The sequence below is a fragment of the Corvus brachyrhynchos genome, unplaced genomic scaffold, assembly GCF_000691975.1.
Source record: "Corvus brachyrhynchos isolate BGI_N302 unplaced genomic scaffold, ASM69197v1 scaffold3, whole genome shotgun sequence".
NCBI classification, from domain to species: Eukaryota; Metazoa; Chordata; class Aves; order Passeriformes; family Corvidae; genus Corvus; species Corvus brachyrhynchos.
In genome coordinates this window covers 8128800-8142237 of record NW_008237619.1, presented here as the reverse complement: position 1 = coordinate 8142237, position 13438 = coordinate 8128800, and the positions used below count along the sequence as shown (strand labels likewise).

The window sequence follows — 13438 nt, the reverse complement described above, 5'->3', positions numbered from 1 at the left end:
AGGAATGCCATGCAGCAAATAGATATCTCCCAAACACTTATGCAACTGAACCTGCCTGTACGAAGACTTAGGAGCAAGCAGACAAGGACAGCCAGACCCCACAGCTTCCCTGCACAGCAAAGAGTATTTACAGACCCCACTGAGCAGCAGGATCCAGCTCACTGGAGCTGACAAGGCATGGTGATCTCAGCATATGTTTCACAGGCCTTAGGGCCTTTTCTCCACGATGGAGAAGTGCGAGTGGGAAGGGAGGGAAAATGCTGTGCCATCATCCGCTATTAGAACCCCATTTGACCAGCTTCACCTCTCGCTTCCAGTCAGGCTGCTGCAGCCCCAGGTACTGTGAGAGGCAGGAGGAAGGTGCTCTGGGAGCTTCAGTCTCCCTCATGCTGTATAGGTGGTGCTCTGCCCAACCCCTGAAATACACCATCTATCTTGTTTCTGAATTATGGATTCTGAGCAAAAGCCTGCTAAGTTACTGTAGGTTGGGGGCCCAAGTTCAGGTAGTGTGAGTCCTTTCCATGCAAAAGGCTGGGTTAAACAGCTGCTACAAAATATACATCACATCCAGCCAAGAGACCCTTTTGTCCTCAACTTCCACTCTTTTGAATAAAAACAAAAGCAGGGAAGAGCACTATTGCCCCAAAAGCACCTTTTGACCCCTGCCAGGGTAAACAATGTGTCAGCACAGAAGGGACAGGAGACATTTCAGAAATATAATATACCTGGAGGGAAAGGACGAAAGTGGCAATCTACTGTGCAGAAATTTAAACTATCCCAATTTTGAAAATTCATTGCTGCTTCTTGTTACTAATATAGCCATTATTAATCATAATTACGTTCTTATTATGTTAATTCACCTCCTGTTTAACCTCTGTGGTGCAAGTACCAGCCTTCATCAAGGTAGTTTATAAACAAACTGTCTAATCACTCAAGTATCAACGCAGCTCAGGTATTCAGCCCAGATGCTGCCAGAAAAGCAATGGCAACAGATGCCACATCCACTGGCACTGCTAAGATATAGCTGATTATGTACTAAAACAAACAAATAAATAAATCACATACTTTTGTTTCTTCCTGATTCTTTCAGCCTCCAGGATAGACAGAAACAGAGCCTGTATCTAATCCTCTGGTTTACTGGCTTTGCAATTAGTGTGTGACTGTAGGTTATGTTTGTGGTATACCTTCAATTCCAAGCCAGAAGATAGAACTGCTGAGTCTCTGGGGAGGTTTTCAGGGTGCTCAGTTCTTCTAGTTTTTCATTTCCTCTGGGATGTGACATGGGTCTGCTTGACCAGCCAGGCCCAGACTCATCCCACCCCTCTCCTCTGAGCCTCATCAGGCCAAAGGATCCCTCACAAAGAAGAGCCCCACTCCCAGTTTCAATCCCTATGCATGACTGTAGTCTCCCCCAGGAGAAGCTGAGAGAGCTGGTGCAGCCTGCAGCAGAAAAGGCTTGGGGGGAAGCCCATTAATGTGACTCACTCCCAGGGACTCTTTCTCCATTCAGTCCCATATGGATCCTCTTCCTCCCTTCTTCTCCCCATCGTTCAGTGCATTCCCGCTCTCACCATGATCCTTTGTCTGCAGGCACCCCTGTCTTGGTCACCTTCCTGACCAGCTCCCTCTCTCCTTGAACATGAATAAGGTGGCTTTCTTCTCCACCACCTCCAAGTATGACAAAGGAAGTCTCCCCAGCAGGTAAGGGAGACACACACCCATTCCCTGCTCCTTCCAACAGAGGCCACCCCCAGCTCAGCTTATGGTGTCTGTAGGGGAGCTGTGGGTTTGTCCCAGTTACACAAAGAAGCTGCAAAGGGTGAAAACTCTGAGGCTTTTCCCTCAATGAATTCTATGTTGCTTCTGCTGAGCACATGGACGATCACATTTGATTTTTCAAGGGCTCTTTATGTAGCCTAATTCATGTAGATTGTCTCAAAGGTGACAAAAAGCACACAGATCACCCTTCTGCTGCATTTCAAGGCCTGGCTGCACAACATGGTGGAAAGGCAGCATTCAAAAGAAAACATTTCCCTTTTCATACATGCAGGAGCCCATTTTCCCCCCCAGACTTATTCTCAAAAAATAGGAGAGAGGGGGTAAAATTTTCCATGCAAAGTCAGTCCAAGCCAGAATCCAGGGACAGGAAAGTTCCAGGCAATCTCTTTCAATCCTTTCAAGATAGTAAAGTCTCAAAGCAAAGACAGGATAACAATAATGACAATCACAGCTACTCAGGGGGCAACAACTGTAACCAGGGGAACTTTTAACAACATTTACCAGGAGTGAAACTGAGGCAAGAAAAGGTGAAAAGCATAACTGAAAATAACTAGGCATCCTTAAACACAAGCAGCACGACAAGCCTCTGATTATTTTTTAAAACCTAAAAATGCTGTTTGTGTCTCTAGAGACAATGATCCAAGCTGGCTGTGGATCAGCCATGCCCTGGGTGCAGAAACACAGTGGTGGCTCCATCAGGGTTAGCATAGCCCGAAGAGCCCTGGCTCCAGCAGCACGGATGGGACGCAGCCACGGGGAGGGACTGACCCAGCGTGCAGTGGCTCAAAGCCGGAGCAAGGCAGTTCTGCCAAGCAGGCAGTGTGCAGAGCCAGCACGGGTGTGCCTGCACCCCTGAGCTGCTGCTGGTCAGGAGTACTCAAGTGCACAGCACGGAGATGCTCGAGTGACCCTGTGCTGTGCCAGCCAGGTTTGATACAGCCACTCGTGAATCAGAGTGAAGAAACCATGCCAAAGCCCTTGTCCTGCAAAGCCAATTAGGTGCCTCTCACCGTGATCCCTTATATGCAGTATCTGTGAGAGCTTATCCTGAGTCCTAAGCAAATGCATGGAAGCCAGCACTGGTCTGGCACTGCATCCAGGCTGCAAAGCCCTTTTCTGACCCAGGCTCTAGGGGACGCAATGCAAATATTGAGCACAGCCCCAACAGGGCTTATTACCGGTGGAATGAGCCCCACCACATTAAAAACAAACTGTTTCCAGGGGAAGCTTCCAGGTGTATTTGCTCCCGCCTCACTACCTGGTATCTATAGCATCTGTGTGCTTTACGGTCCAGACAACGCTACTCTGCATGACCTCAGCGTAACCAGAGAAGCACTCTACCCTGAAAAGACATGGGGTAACAATTCCCTGCTCTGCAACCTCAGGAAAGGACCAGCTTCATCATTCTGCCCCAAGGCAGGATTTCCTGCAGTTCTGTCACCCTGCCAGCTGCTGGATGAACTTATTCTTAGAGGCCTTCTTCAACGGTGCAAACTCCGTGCCTTCCCCAGCCAGCCTCCTTCAAAAGCTGTCGACCTCTCCTGCACGTGGGAGACCTCCAAGGAAGATGCAGATCCTATAAAACCCAAAGGTTCATATGGCACTCTGGCACCTGGGGTTAAGGTTGCAACTATTTGAGTTTCTGCAGGAGAGCATGAGCACACAAGCAAAATGAGCTCTGGGAGCTTTGATAAGCTATGTGCTATCTTCACATGGAGAGCAGCCCATAAGATAAAGAACCTCTTCACAGAGTCTCTGAAGTCTTACACATGGTCTATTTGTACATCTGGTCTGATGGTAGCACAGATACATCCACAGAGCACAACACACCCTTGTACATAATGACAAGGGAAAAACATTGCAGTTCTGCTCCTAACCTTTATCCTCATTATATATCTTATTTCATGGTTACAGTGATAACAGTAATACAGCACCAACAAAATGGTTTTGCCTGACAGCATCCTGAAACATCCAGAAACAAGCCCTTGTAATTCATTTCCTTCCTAGAGGTGGAGAAAGCAAGACCCAGGTGTGTGCACTCTGCCCTGTGCAAGTATAGAACAGGGCAGGGATCAGACACAGCCTCACACTCCTCTGCTGCGTTGTGCAGGCAGCACCTCCTCCTGCCACCTGCTCTCCAAGGCTGGTCATGGAAAAAAAGCCTGACAACAGGTATAAAATTCAGCCCCAGGGCAAGAAAGAGCAAAAGTAATCTGAAAGATGAATGGAAAACACAGCATTGGTGAGGTGGTGTGTTTCCCCACTGGAAAAAAAACCAGAATTTTCCTATCCAAGTCCTCCAGTACAGCAAAAGAAGTCCAAAAAATCACACAAAGCACTGCCCTGCTGCTGCTTTGCTGATGTCAACTACTGCAGAACAAAAACGATGAGGCTGTTCAGGCACAACCAGCCTGCTGCCAGAAGACATCCCTCCAATCTCTCTGCATGCTGCAAAAAAACACAAGTTGGGACGTGATAAAAAGCAGACCCTGCACCTTTCTACCCCGTATCTATCAGTATGCTTGTGCAATGATAACCAAAATAGCTGTGAACTCCTCCAGTGACTCCATCTACTCACCAAACCATCTGCAGGAGGAGGCAAGGACATGTAGTTCTTAACCATATTCTCTGGTGCTTATTTACTCTATGTATTTGCATAACTACTGACAGAATTTGAAATAAAATCCTCTTCATGCACACATTCATATTCCCCTATCCCACAGAGGGGACGGCTTCAGCCCCTATCATTCCCCACACTTCCAATGGAAAAAAATGTGTGTGGGCAGGGTGGGGGGATAGTCATGAGCAGAAGCCTCGATCTGACTCTGTCAGCAGATGACTTCTATTTGCACTCGTTAGCACTGCCCTAGCGTGAGCTAACACCACCCCCTCGGGTAATTTAAATTTATAAAAAAATAGAAAAGAAGGGGAAAAAAAAAAGCTTGTATTTCTATATTTAGGAGGTTAGGATAATCGGGGTGGAAGAGCCCATCTGTTTGGCGTTCACTCCAGCTGCTATGGATGCGGAAATTTGTCTATTTTCTTTCCTTTTGCCTGTTTTGACTTGTCTTGGCTGACTGTGAGAGAGACACAGAGAGCGTGATGTGTGGCCACAGCCATTTAGGTCTGAAACTGTGCACCATCCCCTTGGAGTCACAGCAGAACCACTTGGCATAACCAGGGTCTTTCCCAAGGGAGTGTAAAATGGTAAATAATAATGATTATTGCAATTATTATATTTTTATTGATACTATTAATATGTCTATGTTTATAACACTGAAGACAGAACAACACAGAAGGACCCAAGACAAGATCAGACACATCTTAGACCTCTGTAAAAGTCAGTTTTAGGATGGTAGCCTCCCATCTGCCACATCCTTCTTTTGGGAGATCTCCCCAAAGAAAGCTGAGTTTCTGTGGGATGACAACTTGTCACCAGTGGCACTAGCCACTGGATGGAGACACAGCCACACTTCTTCTCAAACCAACCCCTTCTGCCATTTTCATCCCGAGGCTCTATGAAAGTGAGCTAAATTCAGAAGTGGCCTTTGACCTCCCACCTTCCTGAGCTGACCAGGCTCTGGTCCCAAAATAATGAGGATGCAATTACTTCAAGAAGTCTCCTGATGCCATTCCTGTCATAGACACAAGTGCCACAGCCCTTGTGGGGTATAGCATCACTGCCCTTGTAAACCTAATGCAGTGCTACTTCTTTTGCTGCTAAAGGCATCCCTGTGGTGTGTTAGGACACGTGGCAGACTGCTGGGACCATTTGCTGTTTACCTTGTTTGGTAGAGGTGATTGCTTTTTAATTTCAGTGTTTCAATGTTTTAATGTTCATCACTGAGGTCATAAAAGGTGCCAGGGATGAGCAATAAGCCTGGATATATTTCATGTGATTAGTGTTCTGAAAGCCTTAGAAAGAGGAGAGAAGACTGCTGGTGCAATATTCAGAATTCCACTGCCAGTTTTTCCTTACAGGATCCTTCTAGCCCTGGGGCTGGAACCACAGGACAGTACATGGAGGAGGACAGGTGGATAAGGAGCATGGATCAATAAATAGGAACATAGATCAGGGAATGCACAGTCCAGGCACTCCCCAGTCCTCCCCACATCACACACTGCTAGTCCAGCTCCAGGCCTCCTTTCTTCTGCCTGACAAACATTCCATCACCTTCCCAACCACACGAAGCTGAAACTCCCCCACTGATTTCCGTGCATACAAGACTGGGATCTAGACCATCACCTAAAGGGCAATAAATGTGTACAGAGGTCCAAAACCCTCCCTTTGGATGCAGCCCTCCTCCCATGGCTGCAAGTTCCTTGCATACAAGCACCGATGGGCATCGATGACCACATTTTGCAGGCTTGTCCTTGTGATATGTCTGGTCTGGAGGTTTGGTGCACAGCATGGCTTGGGTGCATTTCTGATCACTGGCATGAGGAACAACACCTTACTCCTTTGACTCTCTGCTCCAAGGAGGTCATTTTAGGTCTTGTGAGTCAGCAGGGACAGTCGCTCTTCTTCACCCAAAACTGATTGCCTATTTCTGTAGTTGCATCCCACACATCATCCATCACCCAGAGATGGCTCTTTCTGTTCCCAGCTTCCCAGACCACACTCCCCTGAACTGTCTGTGGTCTTCTGTTAGCTATTTCAATTCAGTAAGCCAACGAGCATTGTGGCCCAGAAGCATTTCTTTCCTTGGGACACAAAGCTCCTGCACCAACCCCTCCTCTGAAAGAAGAGCAAAGGCCTTAAACATGTTACTTTTCATAAGCTTCGTGAAATTAGATGGACAGGTACAGGTGAGGTACTCACTGCTGTGCTCAATCCTCTTCTAGACATAAGGGACCCCACACAGGTCAGCCCAAAGGCAGAAATGAGAAGAATATGAGATCTCACAGGTTCACAGACCCAACAAAACAACTATTTAACTGTGCCTTCAGGCAGGCCAGCGAAGCATCACCTGCATTACAGAGCTGAAGGATGTCTCATGCAACTTCAGAAGCTGCTTTGCACAACGTGCACAAAAGTTGCACAGGAAAATGTAGACCTTCAGCAGTTGACATTGTTACAACTGTTCTTTGAGATGCTAAAGTAAGTCATACCTATTCTTTGCAGACCCAGAGAAAGTTCTCATTTCTGTGACAGTCACTTTTGTCAAGCATTATTTAATATTTCCAAATTAACTTTTTTTTTTAGAGGGATGATAGGCCAATAAAAGCACATGGAGAATATTCTGAAATCTGAGAAATCTCAAAATATGAAGATATAAATAAAAACTGAAACTAATGGCTGAGGATTTGGTGGGGGGACCAGTTGTATGTTTGTTTGTTTGTTTTTCAATTCTTCATGCTATTTCCGCCAATATTTAAGGGGGGGAAAAGCACAGAGTGACATATATGAGAAACTTCAGATAAACTGCCTTGCATTTGATGAAATCAGAAATACTGCAACTTAATGCAACATTTATATCATCACTCCCCCACACTCCCCATCTGAAAGATGCAGTGCCCTGTAATTGCAGATGAGGAAACAAAATTCTCTTGTCTGTTCACTTTCATGAAAGATAAATTTGCTTTGTTCTCTGTTTTGGTCCCTAATTCAGAAAACCACTTAAACATATGCTGAAGTTCATAATTTGCCACTCTACCACTTATGCATCTACTCAGGAATATGCCTGAAGTCAGGCATATGCACAGCACACTGCTGACTGTGGACCTTAGAGCATTCTGTTCATTTCTGCAGCTATTCTAATTTAGTGACGTAAATGTACAAGGAAGTAACACATTTTGAGCAATTTTAGCACTCACTGGCAAAAGTGAGTTTGGAACTTGCCTATCCACACAAACAGTCTGAATAATTATTAAAAATTAATAGCTAATTCTTGATACCTTTCAGAAACTGCCTAATTCTGACAATTACTTTGAACTTTCAGGGTAGTGAAATATTATGGCATGAACTTCTGCTCTGTATCACTGCTGAACAACCAAACCTGGAGCTGACATACTGCTCCTCCTCCTCGGAAACAGTTAAAAAAAAAAACAAAACAAACCTTCTCATAAGCATGTGGCATGTCAAATATTATTTGTAGGAGCTATTCAGTAAGTAATTTCAAATAAGTAAAATGCAAAGAAACCACAGGATGTTCACAAACAATTTGCAAATAGAAATGGAAGAGGAATTCATTAAATAAATTATTTGCTATAAATTATTCACCTACCTCTAATCTTACTACCACTTAGACTATAAAATTCATGCCATAAAGGATACAGGATTCGTGCCATAAATGATACAGGGCACATAACAAGGCATCATTAACTTATGCATTTCCCAGTGCTGCTTTATTTTGACTGTCCAGTTATATGTGCATGATTATATATTATATATATACACACACATTAAGACAGCCTTTTGACTTTAATGGGCTTTGAGTGTAATACATTTCTGTTTTAAAAGCTAAGCTAAGGAGACCTGGTCTGATTTTAGCCTGTAAGTTGATTTTGAGCTCCAAGGCTGAATAACTCTTCAAATCTGAGAGAATAATCCAAGCTGCTCTCTGAGCAAAGCCAAAAATGAATGGAAGTCTTACACAGTTCACTAATTTAATGAGATTTCCACAACTTGGGCCCATTTCACATAAATTCACAATGAGAGGTGGACATTCCTTTGCGTCCATCAAGTGAAGACAGTGAACATTTTCCTAGAGGTGAGAGATGCAGGAGATGTGTCAGAGAGCTGAGGGCTGAGGAGGAGCTGGAAGCAGATCACTGGCAGGAGACAACAGTGGCTTTCTGGGACCCACTGGCTCTGCACTGGATCACGGGGTCAGCAGCATCTCCACCTGAATTGCTTTTCCCCTCTTGCAGCTGCAAGAGAAGCTGCCAGATGTGCCCTGGCTATATGGCCAGAGGAACAAATTCCAAAAAGAAACCTAAAATACACTATGAAATTCATTTTAGCCATGAAAACAGAATCCCAGAAAGGGTTCTCACTCATAAGCAAGGATGAAGGCAGCTTTTTCTACTTGTTTGTGTCCTGATGTGTTCTAAGTGACAGCTATATTCCACTACTTGTTTGGTCTCCAGCAGTTGTTGTATTATTTTATATCATAACTGTTTACTTCTAATGAAGAGTATGATGATTGTCACTGAATTTCTCCATTTGTGAAAAACTGATACAAGTTGTCATTCTTTGGTTATGGAGAAAGAAAATAAAAAAGGATTCTTGCAGCTGTCAGAAGAATCTCTCAATTATCTTCAGAGCAAATTCTATTGCAGCAAGTTGCAATTAAATGCTACACCTCACCGTCCATACACAATTTTACCCCTTGGAAAGGAAAGAAGAGTTGATTTTGCAGAGTTTCATCATCCTGGACTGACTCATAGCAGACTCAGTCCTTGGCCCAGTGGATGTCAGGCGCGTTTGTCAAGCCCAGCACAGAGCAGAGGCCCTACACACAAGGTTATTACACACTGGTATTTCCACTGTACTTATGAGTGCTTGAAAAGACCCCCAGCTTGGGGCCAGAGGAGGCAAGAGCATGGGGTCCACTCACATCAGAGACCTCTTGAAGACTCCAGTCCCAGGTCCTGACCCACAGACCTTAAAGCTAAATAAGACTTAGCACATCAGTTTCTACATCAAACACAGGGAGAATAGCTGTGGCTCTGCTGACAGGACTGCTTCCACTCTTGCTTATTGTCAACATAAATTCACGTCAGCTAGGCTGTTTAAAAAGAACCTGAGGGAATTGTGTGCTTAATTCCCATAGGTACCTTATAAAATCCCAATTGTAACAGACAATGCTCTATTTTTTTTTCCGTTTCCAGGGTGAAGCCACACCATGGGTAGAAAGTGGATAAGGAGGAAGAGCTGCATTAGACCAGATGGAGACCAAGGTTCCCTTAAGCAAGACAACACTTCAAAATGCCTGAGGACCAGACTCACTCTTCTCTATAGGAGCACCCTGGCTACCACATCTCCACCATGCAGGGCAAAACCCACACAGAAACACAGCTTGAAGGCAGGCCAGTCATGTAGCAGACCATCCTGGGCCTCCTAAACCAGCCCTGATCTGATCCAAATCAGTCCTGGCTGATCTTGCAACAGAGCCCAGTGGGGAAAGATTTTCTCCAAAGTGCCCTCAAGGCACTTTGGTTTAAGATGGTTTAAGATTGCCACCAGTGTCACAGACTACACCCAGCATGTGGACAGGCAGCAAACTGGAGGCGAGAAGAACAGATACCTTACACATGCAGTCCACTCACCACTGACCCCAGGGCCACCCCTCTGGGGTTCACAATATTCATCATGAAGGTGGTCAAGACAAGAATGATGGAAGAACTGCATTTGATTTAGTCACTGCAGATTTTCTCTAAAGACTCAGGATTGATAACCATACAAGAGCCACTGCCATGAAAAGTATTCAGCAGGCCACTGATTAAATCAGTGGACAGGTAGCATTGTCCAGTGGAAAAAGTATGGGCTGGTAGTCAGGAGATGAGGGCCCTGACTCCAGCTTGGCCATGGGAATCCTGCATGACCATGGGAAAGGCAATTCCCATCTCTGGGCCTTGATTTTCCCAATCAGTTGCATGGGGATCTAGATAACATGGCTGTTACCTGAGTGAGTGAAGAGAAAGATTATACAAGGATTAGCAGTAAAAAAGTGGGTGGGTAGAACGCAGCATAGATATGAAGGGTTCTGAAAAATACATGGACCTCTGTCTTCATGCTCCTCATCTCTTTCTATAAAGTGGTTACTAAAAGCAAAAATAGTATGCTCTCCCTACAAAGGCGGCACACAGCAGACACATATATTTAGATCACTGTGAAACAAAAACTGACTTTTGTCCAAGGTTGGAAAATGGTACCCTGTGCTACAGAGAGGGAGAAAGACAAAGACAACTGAAGTCACCCTGCAAGGGTGAAGCAAGGCAAAGGAAAGGATCCAGACCTCTGGGACAGATTCAGCAGTGGTATAAACACTGATGTTAGCCATATTCTAGAAGGTCAGGAATAAATGACAAAGCTCTCACAGGTCTGACCTGGAGGTCCATCAGGTGCTAGATGTATATAGGACAAGCACTCATCTTCCTGCGTGTCAAGCAAGCAATTTCAAACCCCTAAATAAATGGTAGGACACTGCAGCAGAAACAACCCTCAGGAAGGACAGGACAAAATACCTTTTCAGTCATTTTATTTTGCAGCTTTTTTGGCCTTGCATAGCTCTCCCCCTTGCCCAGCTGAGGATGTCACACGCTGCTTTTCCTCTCCCAGGAGACATCAATCTGTCATTAGGGCCACTCTCTTGACACTAACCCCCAACATGTGTTTTCTACCCCTTCTGCTTGCTCAGAGCACAGAAATGACAGCACAGAAACCCAGTGGCAGCAGGTGGGAATGGAGCCTGCATCCCCTAATCCCAGTGCTCACAGCCAAAAAAAAAAAAACAAAACCAAAAAGGAAAAAGAAAAAAATAAAGAGCTCCCCCGATCCCCTGGTTTGTCCCTTACATGCATAGCATCACTGCTGCTGAATTGCAGCCTCAGAGAGAGGAAAGAAAGAGGCCCAAAGGCAGCTAGGAAACCCACCGTCCATTGGCTTCCCTCCACACGAGGCGATCGGACTCCTTCTGCTGCAGTGACTTGGCAAGCACACCTCGCTCTGACTCAGCACCTCGCCGGCACCTCCTGTCAATTATTCCCACAAACTGCTGACGCCGGAAGGGCTATTTGCAATTAGGATGCAACACAAGCCGGTGGCGGTGGGATGCCTCAGCTCCCCCCCTTCACCTGCAGCGATCCCCTCGCTGTGAGCCCTCTTGCTCAGGGCTGGAGCTCCCAGCGAGGCTGAAGCTGTGGGGGACAGGGCACCTAGTGCAGGAGGGCTGGAGGATGGGGACCAAGGGGGTGGGGGAAGCCGGACTGCGCTGTACCTATTCTGTGCATAAACAGACAACTGCTGTCAATGTGGCAGCTGAAATGCAGTCTTAGAAAAGAAAAAAAAAAAAAGCAAAAAAAAAAAGCAAAGCCGCCACTGGGAAAAAGGGCAAGAGCAGAGACAACAGAAGAAACTGTGCAAAAAAGCTACCGTAGAGCTAACACAGAGCATTCCCCAAAGAACAAGCAAAGTGCAGCCTTGCTGCAACTCCGTGCAGCTGAGAAACACAAGGCTGCTCCCCATGTCCAAGGCATTTCCAGCACAAGAGAGCGAGACGCTGATTGCAGATGAGTCCCGTAATAAGGGCCCAGGGCGCACCAGCTGTTTCAGGGGCAAAAGGAAGGGCTGTCCTTGACAAACCAAGGACACGACGATTCTGCAGACAGACTGAGGCCATTCTGTCCCTCTGCCAAGTAGCCAAGGTCCTCCCAACCTCTCCCGAGTCACTAGCTCACGCAGCCAGAAAGCCAAGCAGGTTTGCACACGAGCAGCTCCACAACCAATGGAGACGTTCAGACAGCAAACTCCATCAAACAGTGAAGATCAAGCACACATTTAGCTATGGAAGGAGTCCAGAAACCACACAAGCTCAGCAGTGCCCTGCAGAAGCCCTCCATCACCTTCTGCTTCTCTAAAGCAACCCATCTTCCACCCATCTCTGTCTCCTTCCCCAAGGGCTGTGGGGAGCTCCAGGCCTCCTTCACTGGTGCAGGCAGTGAGAGGCAGCAGAGTGAGTGGTGCACAGGAGCTGGAGGGATCCAGAGCACTCCTTGCAGGAGCTCCCAGGGACCTTTTAAGCAAGAAGCGGCGCTGCATTTGCTGAGATATCGCCTCTAAACCAAATGGTTCAGAGTGCAGCTAATGCTGATAGACCACACAGGAGCACAGGTCAGAGCTGGAGCAAAAGGCTCCAGGAAGCACTTCAGGTTTGATGCAGTGAACCAGCCCCTACAACATGATGTAACAACCTTTTTATACAGCCACACCAACCAACACAGTGTCCAACATGCCCTGCAGTCTGTGTGCCCACAGCTGCAGAAGTCATCACAGACTCATGCCCTGCCCGGAAATCCAGTGTGGGTAAAGAGGCAGAGACATCAAACTGCAAGATGGGTGATACACAAATCTCATATAGATAGTCGTGGCTGAAGAGGTAGAAAAGTTAACTAAAAAACAAGTCTCACTAAAGCAACCTGTATTTCCCAATGGCCTCCTGATCAGGTAAGGAACATCTACTGCACAGTGTGGAGTGAGAGCAAAGGAACAAAGTCAAAGAAAACAGAAAAAAAATGATGAGTTCAGCAACATGTGCAGGAATTAACTAAGAGTCACAGCAGGTTACAATTCTGCAGCGTCTAAAAGAGCGTAAGTAGGACTGGGAACAACCCGTCCCAGCACACTTAGAAGCTAAAACACTGTAATTGATACAAAGATACAAAGTAACGGGGGCCGCTACATAATCAAATTTACCATGCCCGTGAGAAAAACAGTAACAGGACTTTGCATTGGGCCTCTCACATGTTAGAAAGAACAATTAAAAGCCGAAACAGTCAAAACAACCTAACTCCAGAAGCAGGGGAACTAAGGTTGTTACACTGTACGGTGGCATGTTGAAGCAATCTCAGCATCATCACTGAAAAGGTACTCGGTGCCCTAAACAAAAACCTGCTGAGAAGCAAGAGAGCATATTGTATGGCCAAACAAAAGGAA

At 46.0% G+C, this 13438-nt stretch overlaps 1 protein-coding gene across 1 annotated transcript in view; it reads right to left on the bottom strand.

The window, feature by feature from the left end:
* IGSF11 (immunoglobulin superfamily member 11) overlaps positions 1–11403 on the bottom strand; it is a 102314-nt gene extending 90911 nt beyond the window's left edge. The window contains exon 1 of the mRNA XM_017731648.1: positions 11380–11403. Coding sequence (XP_017587137.1) covers positions 11380–11386 — 7 coding nt within the window. The 5' untranslated portion in view covers positions 11387–11403. The remainder of the gene's footprint in view (positions 1–11379) is intronic.
* Positions 11404–13438: the final 2035 nt, after the last annotated feature.